The sequence below is a fragment of the Lactuca virosa genome, chromosome 5 (genome assembly GCF_052849685.1).
Source record: "Lactuca virosa cultivar CGN04683 chromosome 5, Lactuca_virosa_CGN04683_v6, whole genome shotgun sequence".
Taxonomy (NCBI): Eukaryota; Viridiplantae; Streptophyta; class Magnoliopsida; order Asterales; family Asteraceae; genus Lactuca; species Lactuca virosa.
The window spans coordinates 183,735,369-183,752,720 of NC_136430.1; the positions used below are offsets into that span (position 1 = coordinate 183,735,369).

General features: G+C 31.9%; 2 protein-coding genes, 1 long non-coding RNA gene and 1 pseudogene across 4 annotated transcripts; 2 read left to right on the forward strand and 2 right to left on the reverse strand.

The window, feature by feature from the left end:
- Positions 1-89: 89 nt before the first annotated feature.
- Positions 90-743, forward strand: LOC145112114 (uncharacterized). The gene has a single exon (XM_079048326.1). The coding sequence runs from the start codon at positions 90-92 to the stop codon at positions 741-743; it is 654 nt and encodes a 217-aa protein (XP_078904452.1).
- Positions 744-1,177: 434 nt separating this feature from the next.
- Positions 1,178-1,905, forward strand: LOC145112115 (uncharacterized). The gene is made up of 4 exons (XM_079048327.1): positions 1,178-1,198; positions 1,282-1,515; positions 1,561-1,614; positions 1,717-1,905. The coding sequence occupies exons 1-4, from the start codon at positions 1,178-1,180 to the stop codon at positions 1,903-1,905; spliced, it is 498 nt and encodes a 165-aa protein (XP_078904453.1).
- A 12,078-nt stretch (positions 1,906-13,983) lies between these two features.
- On the reverse strand, positions 13,984-14,392 carry LOC145115399 (uncharacterized). Its single transcript, XR_013711542.1, has 3 exons — positions 14,310-14,392; positions 14,130-14,184; positions 13,984-14,020 (listed from the first exon to the last, which is right to left on the reverse strand). It is a non-coding gene; the product is annotated as an uncharacterized LOC145115399 (long non-coding RNA).
- Positions 14,393-14,985: 593 nt separating this feature from the next.
- LOC145117233 (protein STRICTOSIDINE SYNTHASE-LIKE 11-like) lies at positions 14,986-16,821 on the reverse strand (annotated as a pseudogene). Its single transcript, XR_013712563.1, has 3 exons — positions 16,554-16,821; positions 15,824-16,078; positions 14,986-15,515 (listed from the first exon to the last, which is right to left on the reverse strand). The product of XR_013712563.1 is annotated as a protein STRICTOSIDINE SYNTHASE-LIKE 11-like (transcript).
- Positions 16,822-17,352: the final 531 nt, after the last annotated feature.

The window sequence follows — 17,352 nt, forward strand, 5'->3', positions numbered from 1 at the left end:
ATTTGGGTGTTATTTTTAATTAGGGTTTATATTTTGTAATTATAAATATAGGGGAAATGGATAAGTTTATTATTAGAACTTCTACAAACATGGGGAAAAGCTCAAAAATAAGGCCAATTTTGGAACAAACTACAAAAATGGGGCAAAGTTCACAAAGAAAACCAAATTTGGAACAAACTACGAACATAGGACAAAGTTCGAAAAGAAATTGTGAAGAAATTAACTTAAATGAGCTTCTTGCCGACCCTGGGACTCGAAGAAGAATGTCTAAATATAATCCTAACGATCGTGAGAAAATTCGAAGAGCCTACTTACAAAGAGGTCCTCATCAACCGCATGGTCATAAGTTCCGTCAAACAGCTTTTGGTAAAACGAAAAGGAGATTTATTCGTGGTTGGTTCTATTTGGATTTATACAAACCTTGGTTAGAATACATCATGACGGAAGATGTTGCATTCTGCTTATATTACTATTTATGTGATGATGACGTCGAAGCAAGTGATGGCAAATCTTTCATAACCGAAGGATTCAATAATTGGAAAAAGCTGGAAAGATTTAAAATTCATATTGGTGGTCCAGGGAGTGCTCACAATCAAGCCCGACAAAAATGTGAAGACTTGATGAATCAAAATCATCACATTGCGTATTCGTTTGTTAAGCAATCTGATCAAATCAAAACTGAGTATAAGACTCGATTACTCGCTTCTGTGATTGTGTTCGATACCTTCTACATCAAGTTTTAGCATTTCGGGGCCATGACAAGTCAGAACTTTCAAGTAATTAGGGGAACTTTAAAGAGTTGTTGATGTTTTTGGCAAACCAAAATGAAGAACAAGAAAATTCATCTTGCAAAATGCTCCAAAAAACAACAAGTTGTACTCTTATAAAATCCAAATAGATATAGCATCGTGTTGTGCAATTGAAACTAGTAAGCTTATAACTAAAGATATTGGGGATGACTACTTTTCTATTTTGGTTGATGAATGTCGTGATGTCTCTACAAAAGAACAAATGAAACTTGTACTTTGATATGTAGACAAAAAAGGTTACGTAATTGAACGCTTTCTTGGGATTGTACATGTACCAAATACTAACTCTTTGTCCTTGAAAGCAACCATTAATTCACTACTTGCAACATACAAGCTTACTGTGTCGCGAATTCGTGGGCAAGGCTACGATGGAGCTAGCAATATGCGAGGTGAGTTTAATGGTCTTAAGAGTCTAATTTTGAGGGATAACAACTCTGTATTTTATGTATATTGTTTCACACATCAACTCCAGTTGGTCCTTGTTGCTGTAGCTAACAATCATGTTGATATTGCTTTGCTTTTCACTATGATTAGTAAGTTAGTGAATGTTGTTGGAGCCTCTTGTAAGCGTAAAGATATGCTTCGTGAGAAACAAGCTGAGAAGATCCTGGAAGCAATAGATGTTGGAGAAATTGAAACTAGTAAAGGGTTAAATCAAGAATATACTCTTCAAAGGGCATCTGATACACGATGGGGATCTCATTACGTAACATTGTTGAACATCGGTATCTTATTTTCTTGTATAATTTAGGGACTTGAGTATGTTGTTGAGGATTGTGGGAGCTCTGAACAAAAGGCAGAAGCGGTCATATTGTTGGATTGAACACAATCTTTTGATTTTGTTTTTGCGTTGATCTTGATGAAAAGTATACTTGGAATTACAAATGAGTTATCATTGGCATTACAGAGGAAAGATCAAGACATATTGAATGTTATGGAACTAGTTGGTATTTCAAAACAAAGGTTAATGACACTGAGAAACGAAGGGTGGGAATCATTGATCAAAGAAGTTTATTTATTTTGTGAAAAGTATAGTATTGCTATTCCAAAGATGGATGATGTCTTTGGTTTTACCCGTCTCAACGGCTTCAGTTAAAAGATCATTTTCAGCAATGAAGATTGTGAAAACTCGATTACGTAACAAAATTGGGGACCAATGGTTGAATGATTGTTTGGTTACATACATCGAGAAAGAGATTTTTCAAACGATTCCAAATGATAGCATTTTGAAAAGATTTCAAACTATGAGATCCCGTCGTTGCCAATTACCGAGTACATGATAGGTTATTGCTTATTTGATGGTCATTGTTTAATGGAACTACTTATTGGAAAATTGGTATTAACCAATTTATAAAAATGAGTTTTCCCTATTTTTTTAACACGTCCAAAATGGATTTAATATGAATGAGAAATTAATCCTTAAAGTAAGGGTGCTGGAAGAAGACAATAAAAGGGTTTAATGGGTGGGAGAAATAAAAGAAAATTTCAGGGACCTTTCTTGCAAATATTTCTTTCTTTCGTAACTAAAATTGTAATTAATATTACAATTTAATTACATATTAACACACATTAATCTTTGTGATTAATAGAGGTGTTTAAATGGGAGGTTATAGAATGTGTAGTATATATACCACTATTCTACAACCATTTGAGTACACCAAAAAGAATGTAAGAAAAATCTCTTCTTCCCACTTCATCTTCTTCTTTTTCTAGCTATATTGAAGATATAATCTGGGCCTATTAAGGGTGCGGATGGTTTAGAAGAGCCCCTTCAAACTGTTGTATCTTGGGAAACAAACACCCGGTAGCGGGCGAATTTGTTTTAAGGACAATGTGTTAAACACATGCCTCAGTTTTTCAATTTTCTTGTTTTTTTCGTACATTACCGGAATATTATTCCTACAATATTAAAAAAAATTCGTTTGTACGAAACGAACTACAAATTGGAAACAATTTTACTTGCATTTTTTTATCGATATTGTATGATTTTCATAAGGAAAAAAAAGAGGATTTTTTTTGTGATTTTGAAGCACATTTGGTCATTTAGTCATTAAGACATGTATTTGTAATTAAGTAACTAATTTTTCTAGCTTTGGTACTGATTCTATTAAGTACCTAATGAGTTAAGAAGCTAGCTTAACTCAAAAACACAATTTACGTGTTGCTATGAAATGCTCTAATCTGTCCCAATCTTTGAAAAATCATAATTTTGTCATGGATGCTCATTTTTTGTTGAAACCAATTCTCAGAGTTTTGTACATGAGTCTACTTAATTTCATTACTTTTGGCCGAAAGCTGGAAACAAATCTAACTATGGTGAAAAATACGATTTTCACTGACTGGTTAGTTTTTTAGCAGCTATGATACATAGTTTTGTAAAAATCATAAAAAATTGTAGAAAAATCCTATGAACTTGTGAAAGTAGTCCCTGGAAAGCTAAGAGACAGGGCTATTGGATTATGAACATAGATTGCATTTTTGATAGGTTTAAGTGGGGCTAAAGCAGTCTTGAACATATTACATTGTTTTGTGAAAAAACAAAAAAGCTTTGTTTAGTAAAAAACAACTTCAATTTTATGTAAAACAGCTTTGGAAATAAGAAAACAACTTGGTTTTACTTAAAAACATCACATTTTAAATAGTTTTGTTGAAATAAAACATCATATTTTCTGATATCATAATTTATGCATCAGTTTTCTGCATGAGAAATCAAATTTTAGAATTTTTGCATCAGAAATCAAGTTTCATAATTGTTCAAATATAAATTTTTAATTATGTTGAGTTTTGTCCAAGCAAGAAACAAATATATTTTCTGGAAATTAGAATTCTAAACATTTATATTTAGGGTATAAATGATTTCAGAAATGTCACCATCCAAAGTGGAACGATTTCCAAAGTATACTCTATGGATGCTAACTCCATTGTGTGATGGATTGATATGGGTGTTACATGTCATGTGTGCTCAAAGAGGGAGTGACTCAAGAATTATAAGGTTGTCCAAGTTGACACAAAAATTTATTCTTGAAATTTTCATTCTAAACACTTAAATTTGGTGTTTAAAACATTCCAGAAATGGTATAACATAGAAAAGAGTTAACACTTAATGATGTGTTGTATGTTCCATAAAAGAACTTAGTGTTTGGTTGGTTTTTGAACAAACATGGTTTGTTTTGGTGCTTGAGTCCAATAAGTTTGTACTAACCTAAAAAAATTATGTTCGTAGGCAAGGTCTATGAGGATGGTGGAATGTTTAAATTCCATATATTGGCTAATGAGCCTAATATAATTGAGTTGGATAACTCTTCCGCTTACTTGCTTAAATTTCTAATGTGTGACATGCTAGATTTGGACATGTTAATATTGACACATTAAGAAGGTTAATCAAACTTGAACACATACCTCACTTTCATATAAGTCAAAATATGGATGCAACACTTGTGTTGAGTCAAAGTTAACACACCAATCATTCAAGTTCGTTGAAAGGACAACTAAACCCCTTGGACTAATTCACACAAATGTGTATTATATGAAGTCGAATCCATGTAACGGTGATATAAGTACTTTATCACTTTTATTGACGATTGCATTAAACTTTGTTATGTTAATTTACTTAAAAGTAAAGATGAGGCTATATACAAGTTTAAATTCTACAAAAGTGAGGTTGAGAATCATCTCAACAAAAAGAGTGAATGTAGAGGTGAATATTCATCACCATTTTAGGAATTTTTTGCAAGTCATGGTATTAAACATGAGCTTAAGGCACCTTATTCACCATAACAAATGGCATCACCGAAAGGAAACATCATATCTTAAATGAAATGATGAATGTCATGTTGTTGCTTATGTTTTGGGTTGCCACACTCAATGTGGGGGCAAGTTGTGTTGTCAACTAATTACCTTTTAAATAAGGTACCGCAAAAGAAAACGATAAAAAAATACCATCTAAGTTATGGTCAGGTATAAAATCATCTTACAAATACATTCGAATGTGGGGGTGTCTCAGAAAGGGTGTTATACCTAACCCAATGGTTGTAAGGATTGTACACTAGATTGTTGGTTGCATCTTTATTGGTTATGCACAAAACAATAGAGTTTATTGTTTTCTTGTACACTAATGGAATCAACAAATGCATCATACTTTAAAAATGTGTCTCGATATCTTGATAAATAAAAGACAAGCGCTCCAAAACAATTGGGCACAAAGAATCCTCTCATGAAGAAGAAAATGGAGAAATAAATAGATCATGATGGAGTAAAAGGGGACAAGTGAGAAATCCTTTGGAGATGATTTATGTATGTATATGGTTGAAAGAGTGCCTCAAACTTTCAAAAAGGAATTCACTTACTTTGAAAGATCTTAATGAAAAGAGGCAATTAAAAGTGAAATGGATTCTATCTTGCCAAATCACACATGAGAGCTAGTGGGTATACCTCAAGTATGTAAACCACTAGGCTATAAATGGACTTTCAAGAGGAAAATGAAAGCAGATAGATCCAAAGAATATGAGAATCAGTTAGAACATAGTGTTCTATGATTTCAATAGATGTATGCACTGATTTCTTGTTTGGAATTTAGAATCAAATGATACTTCTATACTCCAAGAAGCTATTTCCATTAAATCCAATAATATTGGTTGGAATTCATCAAAACAAGATAAAGGTTTTGATGAATATTAAGATATTCAACATGAATTTGAAAGGACTATAAATGGAAATATGATTATTCTAAGTTTGGAATCAAATGATCGTTTCTTAAAAGATCATATTCAATTAAGTTGTAAAAACTAATAATCGTTTTACCGTTTGCTCTATTGAGTTTGAGAAATCATTGCGGTTTAGTGGGTTTCCAAATGAGAAGTAAGAGTCGATGATATATTTGAAATATATGTTTGGATTACAAACATAAGAATGTCTTGATTAATTTCATGCTCTTATCATTGTATGTGGTTGTAACTTCTCGAAATTTGGAAGTATATCATTCTGATATGAAACTAAAACTTCTAAAAAAAGTTTTAGAAGTATAAATATAGATGGAACTGCCAAGCAGTTATCTTGCCCGAGGGAAAGCAACAAAATGTGCGAGTACTAAAGTCATTATATGATTAAAGCAAACTTTTGAACAACGAGTATCAAAAGTTTGAATATGTCGTTCAACATCAATGGATGTGATGAAATAGATCCATATAAATGGCACTTTAAAGTGATATTCTATTTTATGACAAAGTAGTATCCTTGAGATAGGATGCCTAAAGAATTTTACATGTAAATGGTTAAGACAAGAAATTGCATGGAAAAATATGAAATTTGCAAGAAAACTCATGTATGGAATATTCATAATTACATCTGGGCAATGTTATTATGAATTCACAAATACATGTAGTACATATGCTTATCGTATTATGTTGACACAATTATGTTTATTCAATAGTGGTAACTATGGTGTAGTGATAAACATATTGATAATGGTCAACATTTTTTGGAAAATATAGGAGAAATTTTTTTTGCAAGTTTATCCAAGGTTGGACAATAAACTAAAGGGCTTTGTAAGTTCTTGGGAAACGTCCCATGATGAGCCAATAACTCCTATATATATATATATATATATATATATATATATATATATATATATATATATATATATATATATGTACATGATGATGTAAATAATGGTGAGTCTAGATATATTTGTCAAAGACATAACACCATTCAACAATGACTCTCAAGATGAATGACTACATAAAGTCAAAATCAGATTGCGGATCCGCTACAAAATGCTTGGAATGAGAGGCCGTTATGAGGAATGGTACAAAAACCCATAGATTAATAAGCTATTGCGAAGGAAAACCCAACCTAGTTGACTGGAGATCCCAAGATCTAGGTTCAATGGGACAACCTACTTGCATATAACATTTGCGAATCACTATAGGGATGATATAGGATTATTATCATTGGAAATCAAACAGTGATGCAGGTTAAGCTTATAGTCGTGGATGATAAATTGGAAATCATCACGAATTAACTTTTAATGATTATTATAGAATCACCTATATGAGAGAGAAGTGGGGTCGCTTCAAACGGAATTGTATGGGCACATTCCTAAGAGCTATTACAGAACCAGGAAACTGTCCATGACCATAACGGACATATCAATGAGAACCTAACTAGGTCAGGGAGAATCATGTGAGACACATATTGATTATTTACACAAACGGCAGAAAAGTTCAAGGACATCGAGTCTACTGGTCCGCTAGTAAAATAAATATGTATCTTAAGGGAAGGTTCAAAGGGTAACACCTACCTATCCTATGCATGATTCAACTGTTGGATTTTATCTAGGTAGCTGTGTGTATCTTAAGTATTCTCAACTTTCATTCATGTGGGGGATTATTGGAAAAGTGGTGTTAACCAATTTATAAAAATGGGTTTTCCCCATTTTTTAACACGTCCAAAATGGATTTAATATGAATGAGAATTAATCCTTAAAGTAAGGCTATTGGAAGAAGTAAATAAAAGAGTTTAATGGGTGGGAGAAAGAAAAGAAAAGTTCAGGGACCTTTCTTGCAAATATTTCTTTCTTTCGTAACTGAAATTGTAATTAATATTACAATTTAATTACATATTAACACACATTAATCTTGTGATTAATATAGGTTTTTAAATGGGAGGTTATAGAATGTGTAGTATAAATACCACTATTTTACAACCATTTGAGTACACCAAAAAGAATGTAAGAAAACTCTCTTCTTCCCACTTCATTTTCTTCTTTTTCTAGCTATATTGAAGAGATAATATAGGCCTATTGAGGTTTCGGGTGGTCTAGAAGAACCAGTTCAAATTGTTGTATCTTGGTAAACAAACACCCGGTAGCGGGCGAATTTGTTTTAAGGACAATGTGTTAAACACATGCCTCAGTTTTTCTATTATCTTGTTTGTTTTCCTACATTACCGGAATATTATTCCTACACTACCTTATTTGTATTTCCCTAGTTTATGTTTTTTTTGATCTCTTGGAAAAGACAAGTGGTTGTCCATTATCTAATTATAATATTAAATAAATGACTATGTTTTGTGTACCATAATAACTGTGGTTTAATTGTTGCTGGAAGATACTTGTTTGCAAGATAATTTGATTTGTCTTATTTCAATCAATAAGTTGCAACCAGAAATTCTGTTAATTATCAAATTCTCATCATTTGTGTGTACATCTTCAAACCGCTTCAAGTTGAATTTTTTACCCCCTGTTTAAATTTTTTTTTGGGTCCGCCTCTCCATGGAGGGGTGGATGAATAGGTTCCTTCCACCGTCACCTTGCATGAACTTCAAAAAGGGTTTTGCATATTTTTTTAACATTTTTAGCTCCATTTTATTCATTTTCTTTATAATTTCTTGCATTTACTATTGCATTTATGAACTCCAAACTATTATAAGATCTAGAAATCCTAACAATTTTAGCAAATTGTAGCTTTAATATGCCATAGAAAATGATAAATTGTGAAAGACTTCATATTATCCTTTTACCAAGTAAACACAGCCCTAGTAAAGTCTTGAACAACAATAAAGAAAAAATTGAATATCTTCTAGTGGATACACCTCACATATCTAAGTAAACAATGCCACCTAGTCTATGAGTCATATGCCCACTTTGGTTGGAGGGAGTGGGGACATTTTTGCTACCTCCTTTTGCCTGCCACATTACCGTCGCAAAACACTTGTCACACCTACTTTTGCTACAATACACAGTCTGGAATTGTATTGTAACTACATTTGTTGTTCTCCATTTGACGAGGACTTGATCTTTATGACGTTGGTTCCCTTTAACTGTTTCACGTTGTACCGTTGGGTGATTCTATTCCAGAAAGAATTCCCATCTAGGTAGTTGATGTGATTTGGATCTTTATTTATATCGACCCATGCACGAGCAAAACTTATCTTATCATCTTTACTCAAACATGCCATTTTAAGAGATGAAGAAGGTTAGAAGATGATGGAAAATAAAAATGGTTGGAGAGATGAATTAGGATGGTTTGAATGTGTTTGAAACTAATTAAGGATGTTAGTATTTATAGTGGTTGATGAATGGTTTAAAATTTAAAATTTTGAAAAGAAAAACGGTTATATTTTGTAAAATGGAGTATTTTTTTTTTGAAAAATATGGTATTTTGAAAGTTGTTACAAAAATTGAAAATTAAATTTCTCTCTCATTGGTAGCCTACTATCGAGTTGCCTCGCCGAACCACCATTACCGAGTTTGAGGGGTGGTGTTGCCTCTGATTGTCGAGCTGCACATCAGATTTGTCGTGCTCTATGTCGGCCCACTCCGTATAACCCCATTAGAAAGGGTTCATGATTTTGCTTGGCCCTATGACAGATGTCATAGTGTGGTGTATCACCTCTATTATATCCTAGGTTGTTTCATACAACATTAGACATTTTGCTAAAAAAAACAAACAACACCTAAATTTATTATGCAGCGTAACTAAATTTAGACACATAACAAATAGAGTTGCATATTTGAAATTAGATTTATACATGCCATATTGGTAGAAGCTTTAATAGATGTCATATTGGCAAAATCTTCTACCACAACACTCCTACATTTAATTTCCCTAATAGTTTTCAAACCATTGAAACCTGATCACTTGTAAACTGCACTTGCAACGTATTTTCACTCATATAAGAAATAGATGGATTGGAAACAATGTAATTAGAACTTAGTTTGCTTTGAATGTTATATTCGTTTTTAAATTTGGAATATTTTGGAAAACCGATGAGCCTAAAGTTATATATATATATATATATATATATATATATATATATATATATATATATATGTATGTATTTTAATTTTCCACCGCTGAACACTCGTACCTCCGTTGCTAATATAGTGAGGGATTATTTCCCTGACTGATACCTATTGGTTATTTTCATAACCAAAAATATAAAATGCGGAAGCTTTAGATCTTAATCTCGAATCTGTCAAAAGAAAAATTTTAACCTAAAAGAACGATTACATACCTGATTTCATTATGATCTTTGGATTTGAAGAATTAGAGTTGGGTTTTCCAGTTGATCTCAAAAACTCTCTCTAAATCCCATAGCAAACCCTAAAACAAATTTCTTGTATGTATTTTCGTATTTTGTAAATCTGCTTCTCATCACGTATTTATATAGATGAAGATATAACCGAATGTGAGAGATATTAGAGATTTCGGAGATCTTGAGTCAAACTGGGAACTCAACCTACAAGATTAACATGGTAAGTGTATATCTTTATCTGTTAATAAAATTGGTCCATCAACAAGTTTATATAATTTCCATAATAATATAACATTAATGATAACATTATTTATATACATTTATTAGTGGTCTCAAAATATCTAACAATCTCCCACTGGACCAGGAATGTATAAATGTATATATAACTGTATAAGCGCTTTAATGAATGTTATCATAGTATTTGTATCCTTAAACAATCTCGTCCACTAATCATACAAGTATAGGATCAAATTGGCATTCGTTACAATTTACGCAATTAGGTCCATCAATGCTCACATATACATATATAACTAACAACATAGATTAGACATGATGTGTGGTTTTAAAATCTAAATAGATTTCCAACGAGTTTCGCTTTAGATTGAATTGAGATTAAACTTCAAATAAGTGCAACTAATAATGAAGTTAACCAAATTCTTAATTTTGTACAAAAAAACATAATTGTTCTTAAACAAAACATAAAACACCAACGTGTGTAGTATGCTCATGAAAGACCTAGGGAGGTAATCCCTTTATGAGCGGATCCACTTTCATGGAGTTTGTTAATATGTGCTATATATATTTCCATTTTGCACTATTATGTTAACAGAAAGAAACTTGATGTTAATATGCTTTGACTTAATAGAACTTCTATTGTTGGAATATAACATTGTTGACTTATTATCACAAGGTTAATGGTGTTTCAATACCAATAATGTGTAGCCTCGTGACAAATTTCCGCAACCATATTCCATGCTAAAAATTATGTTGCCATTATGGAAGAAGTTACCGAAGTCTATTCCATGAAATGACTCATCATGCTAAAATGTAAAAGTATCCCGATATGAATAGGTAACCATTTTTGCATCTAATAAAATCAGATTCTTAATAAAAATGATCTCCCAAACATCTGATTTCCTATAGTTGAGTATATAGCCTTTTGTTATATATAGATATCTCAAAATCCATTTGCTTGCTTTCTTATGATCCACACTTGGGTTACGTAGATATCTACCCAAAACTAGAAAGATAAATTTACTCCCACTTAATTTGTATAATCTACTGTATTTACCTCAAAACAAAAAGGGATAATAAATTGATGAAAAATGTGGTACCACGCGTATGATATAAAGTTGAGGTTGTTGAGTTTGTGTATTCAGAATAGGAGATTGAATAACATTGTCAATCACTGATTCGTAATCTGCACACTATCGGAAGCAATAATAAGAATCAAGATTGATTCCTCCTTAAGGACAATGTTTTAACCTTATTTCCCCCCAAACTCAATATCCTCAAAGAATGTTGCTCTATCCAAAATGCAAGGTCAATATCCATGCCATTGAGAACTAATAATTCTCTCATTCCATTCCCTAAAATTAATCTCATTGAGTACATGCATCCTAAATGTGATCAATGTTAGTAGACATAATACCACAAATCAAATTTTTTGTTTTGAAAACATAAACAAACCTATTTTATGGCCATTAATGCATAAACCGTAATCAATAAATTCAATTTATGACATCTTTACAACTTAACACATACACACATAATTTCATGAATTATATAATTAAATTACACATTTTAAATAACTTCCATTAAAATCTTTCTCCAAATACAAAATAATTGAATGGATTTTCTACAATTGTATAGTTTTATGATTTTCAACTAAATAAAAAAACTAAAGAACTTAGGTTAAATAAATTAAGTTAGACTACAATGGAAGTCCCAACGTGTTATGCAAAAATATATTTTGCTTAAAACTTTAAAGCAATATATGTAATATCAAATTATATGAATACTTTGTAACACGATTTGTACGGTACTGCAATATAAATGAATACTGATCGTCACAATACACACATGAAGCCCAAAAGTTATCAATATTTTATTAAAAAATTAATAAATAAAGGCTACACATATTTACACCATGCACGTATATTAGTATATGACCATACTACCATATACATACCGACAAAAAATTAAAAATATTAGGTGGGGTATAGCTACACATAGGTACAAAAGGTTCTAAAAAAACCGAAAAATAAATACGTGCCGGTCCTTATGTCAAAAGTAAGTAGAAAATCGAAAGGGTAATTCTTGATATAATATATATTTTTTTTCGAAAAGAAAAGAACATACAAATGCTGAAGCCAAGTACATAAAAATCATAATATCATAAGCCAAAGTTAAGAAAGAATATGCCGGCAAGAACATGAAGAGTAAAATAACATATATCATGCAAGTATGTTTTAGTTTGAAGACCAAAGGAACTAAAACCAATCCACGATTTTAATTAACAGATTCAAGTAGGCTCTGATACCAATTGTTCGTTATTTTAATAACCAAAAACATAAAATGCGTAAGCCTTAGATCTTAATCTCGAATCGGTCAAAAGAAAAATTTGAACCTAAAAAAACGATTACATACCTGATTTCATTATGATCTTCAGATCTGAAGAATTAGGGTTGAGTTTCACAGTTGATCTCAAGAACTCTTTTCAAATCCCACAGCAAACCCTAAAACGAATTTCTTGTATGTATTTTCGTATATTATAAATCTGTCTCTAATCACGTATTTATATAGATGGAGATATAACCGAATATGAGAGATATTACGGACTTAAGAGATCTTAATTCTTAAGTCAATCCACAAGATTAACATGATAAGTGTATATCTTTATTTATTAATAAAATCAGCCCATCAACAATTTTATATAATTTCCATAATAATATAAAACTAATGATAACATTATTTATATATATTTATTAATGGTCCAAAAATATCCAAAAAATACCTCCTATTCTAGTAGTGAATTATCCCCTTATTATGAACTAGGTTTAAACCCGTGGCAACCAGGGTTGATAAATAAAACATTATTGATAATTCTAAACTCTTATAACTAATAAAAAATTTGCAAAAAAAAATATTAATTTAAAAAAATAAAAATTTTTCGGTAAGTTTATAGCGAGTAGTTAAAATTAATATATAAATATCCGATCTACATTCTATACGTGTAGATATATGATAAAATCATGATTTTGTAAAATGCAATATAGAATATAATATGACTGAAATGAATTTTAAATTCCATTGGATTTCGTTGGGATAAAATCATGATGTTGTAAAATGAAATGCGTGGAAACCTGATCCAAGACAAAAAAAAAATTCTAAAAGAATTTATAACATCTCCTCAAATACCACAAAACAATTAGTAATATCAACCTATATACCCAATATCGACAACAATTTAGTCATAGTAAAATGATATAAATATGTAATCTTTAAATAATCATATTGGTTGCATATTTGGTGAAATGAAAGCGTATTGCTTAAGGACAAAAGAGGACTAAAGCTATCTCATTTTTAACCCCTTATGATTTCGACATAAATTTATCAAGTCGATCTTGCAAATCAATCACATTTCAAACAAACATACACTACACCCAAATAATTAAAGGACAAAAGAGGGGGTGTTGGTTACCATTTTTTGAACCAATTCATAACAGAAAATTGTAAATAGGGTCTAGATGCACTCTCAATTTGATCTAATGGTGAGTAGCAGCAAAACTTGATATAAAGGGGTTCCACATCAGATTCAAGCATGCCTCGTGGAAGAGCAGGCATAGACGCCAAGGGTTCCTCGCAACAGAACCATTGATTTTTATACAAAAACATAAAATTTGAGAAACATGAAGCAAGCTAACTACATTAAAATGACATTTTGATTTAGATAACTACATTAAGTTATCTGCATTTGAGCAACATGAAGCAAGCCACTTCTGAACTTCTAACTTTGCAGCTTCTAGCTCGGACTATAAGATATTACAATAGTATTTTAGATTAAAACATATTTGTTGTCTAATAATGTAAGGCAGAAAAATAAGAAAGAATTAAAAAAAAAAAGACAGTTACATACTTGGCATGTTGCAAGAGTATCGTTATAGCTTTGGAGACTACAAAAGACAAGGCACACAAAGGGGATTTATATTTGATTCAAATGAAAGTGTTGTGAAAAGATAAAACCTTAAAAAGAATTGTCTAAGAAGAATGAATTGATGATACCTTTCGAAAAGGGATAAAATCATCAAAGTTGTCATATCTGGTGCCGTTTCTTTTACTTTATGTTAGCGTGAGATGAAAATGAACAACAATGATCAAGAAATCAAACAACAGAGTAAAAGAAAAACATGGTGAAACTGTAATAGACATATCATCAAACATATAGCGGGCATCAATATTTACCTTGAGCATCGATTCCTCTGGTTGATTAAATATTTTTCGAGCAAATGTGTCATCTCTAGGTAAACGTTGATGCTGAAAAAGAATGGAGGTGGTGGTGAAAATGGTGTAGTAGCAATCGTGATATAGCAGTAATGGTGTGGTGGTGATGACTGAGAAAATATAGTCTCTTATAATTCAATTTTGGAGATGATTTGCTCCACGATTTCAAGCGATTTTGGTTACCGAAGAGAAAGATAATGCATGATTTAAATCCAATTTACCTCCACGTTTAAAGGGATTGAAAAGAAGAAATTGCTATTGTTAAGCAAAAGAACGAATTTCACGTGTAAGGAAGAACAACAAAATGGGAACTTCACTTATAAAATTCTAGGCGGGAGAAAAACCTGAGAAAGATTGAGGAGATGCCATGTAGCATTAGAGGTACTCTTTTATTAGGATAGGGGATTTGGATAATCACTGAATCGATCGATTTAAGGCCACTTCTTTAAGTTATTGTTGCACGTTTATTAGGAAAAATCCATGGATTTCTTATATGTGTAATATAAAATTGTTTATATATTTTTAAGGCATGTAGGATGGAACAAAAATGCATTAATTCATTAGTTAGTAAGATTAATTGATCTAGCAAAAATATTTATTGCCAGTTATTCTGGAATCAAACATATTCATCACATCAACAAATAAACTAGTACAATGAGTTCTTGCCAACCATGTCTAGTAACAAGACTCTAGTTTGTGTAAACACCAACAAAACCAGTGTCACTCGAACCACATATAGCGCATCATTGCTCTCCTGAACCACATCGAGAGCCATGTTAAAGAAATGGGGAAGAGGCACGGTTTGGACCACTGTTGCAGAGCCATTCACCCTTATCCCTTGAGGTTCACTCAACATCGGGGAATGTTGAACTTGTTTCTCTACTGCCACCCAAAACTCTCCATCATTTGCAGCCCTTTTAATATTTTTTGGCTCCCACAGTCAGTCAGAAAGACCTCGTTTGTGTCTTTTTTCGGTCCTGCAGCCAATGCCTCTGGATTTTGTTGTTCACATACTCTGGAACCAAAACATATTTTCGATCACTACTAACCGAAGGACCACCTGCTCCAGAGAGTCCACTTAACAAAGTGGTTACCCGTTGAGTTCTTGGATCGTATTTCAAGAGCCTTCCAGTTGAGTCAGGCTTAAACCCTGGTTTTGTCATATCTCTGCACAAAAAAAAGTAAAAAAATAAATAAATAAACATGTGAAGATTATTTTTCTATCCAAAGTGGTATACTTTATAAAAAGAATTTCAATATGTTTTAGTTGTTAAACCATAAAAAATTCTTTGAGGTGGTTAACAGAACAAATTCCAAATTATAGTGATTTTTATGAAATGAAAGTTTTATGTAGTGGTTTTATTGAAAAACATATTAAACAATTTACAAACTATACTCGTTTTATGTACTTTGGCCTTATTTTAACAATGAATTAGTTATTTTTGGAGATTTTGCATTGCTTTCGGAAAATTTACCTTATGTTGTAAGTCAAGCTAGCGTCAACCACATAAACATTTCCGGTGTATGATTCAACATCGATACCAAAAAGGTACTTGAAACCACTGGAAAGTTGAGTTGCTAGCCCACCATTGAATCCCACAACAAGGAGACCAAAAAAAGCATCGGTGATATAAAGATCACTGGTTTTATAGTTGAAGCTAAGAGCCATTGGTCTCCCGCATATTGGTCCTAATTTCAGATCGTTTATACCATCACACAATTTCTTCGTCCTGAAAGAATAAAATCATGATTTATCAAGTAATTAGTTATGTAGTTCAGCTATTCAGCATAACATATAATTCGAACTTGTAGCATTTGGTCACTAAGGAGGAAACCTTAGTTAGCTACTCATTGGTGCACACTTACTATATATAATACTCCCTCCGTCCCAAAATTATAGTCCATCTTTCATTTTTGGTTTGTTCCAAAATAATAGTAAACTTCTAAAAATAAATAACATTTTTACCCAAATACCCCATCAGTATTACTTAAGCAACTAAACATTTAATGAAACATTAAATGCAAAGTAAGGACAAAACTGTCGTTTTATTAAATAAAGTTAATGGTAATTAATGTTTTTCTTAATATGTATGTTTTTTGTCTGTGAACAATAATATTGGGACGGAGCGAGTATTAATTATTCAATTATCGGCTACATATGTGAAAAGTGAAATGTGTGGTTAGGGAAAAACAAAGTAGCACAACCTGTTAGGTGAAGTGTAGGCAAAATCAAGGAAGCCGGTTGTGGGGCCTTGCCATTTTAGGATCCTACCATCTGCGACTGCTACATAGGGACCTTTACCTCCACGGTCTAAGGCAGCGGATGCAGGACCTGTGACATTTGGGGGCAATACAAGTTTGTTAAAAGTACCATAATCATTGGATAACACATTTCCCAAAACCAAGAACCAAACAAGTAGATCGACAAGAAACAGGCTGCTTGTTTTCATTGCTACGATGTATGTAGACACTGTTTATAGTTATTTTTCAATTTGAATGCATATTTTCGTTTACTTATCCTTGTATATATACACGTTCAAAGCTAACCCACGCACACATACTATACATGTAGCAACAACTTGTTACAGTTGACTACTGTATCACCCATTTTGGGATAAAGATGATTGCTTAAACTTGGTGAAAAGGACACCGACTTCTATGTATTAAATGTTTATAAATCGACGTCTCCCTGCATGGAATTACTTTTACTACAAATACTTAATTATTTATTCTACCCCCCTGTTTCATCTAATATTTTTTTATATATTTACGTACGTCGTTCATATACCCTTTATTCATAAATGATTACTAGTTTTTGACATGTTACATATATAAAGCCCTGAAAAGAGTAAAATTTTTGATATCCACACGCTTGTTACTTCACATCGAAATGTGTAAGGAATCTAACTGATCAATAAACTTAAAGCCTGTCACATAATTTGCGATATTGAGAATCATTTTATAGAAACTAACTTCGCTAATCAAAGAGGGAGTTTAAATCTAT

What these genes read in the sequence shown, in the direction of transcription:
- LOC145112114 (XM_079048326.1), top strand. Translation starts at nt 90, where the DNA reads ATGGGGAAAAGCTCAAAAATAAGGCCAATTTTGGAACAAACTACAAAA.
- LOC145112115 (XM_079048327.1), top strand. Translation starts at nt 1,178, where the DNA reads ATGGAGCTAGCAATATGCGAG. An exon ending in TGGAGCTAGCAATATGCGAG is followed by an intron (nt 1,199 to 1,281) that starts GTGAGTTTAATG and finishes CATCAACTCCAG; the next exon opens with TTGGTCCTTGTTGCTGTAGC. An exon ending in CTGAACAAAAGGCAGAAGCG is followed by an intron (nt 1,615 to 1,716) that starts GTCATATTGTTG and finishes TTGGCATTACAG; the next exon opens with AGGAAAGATCAAGACATATT.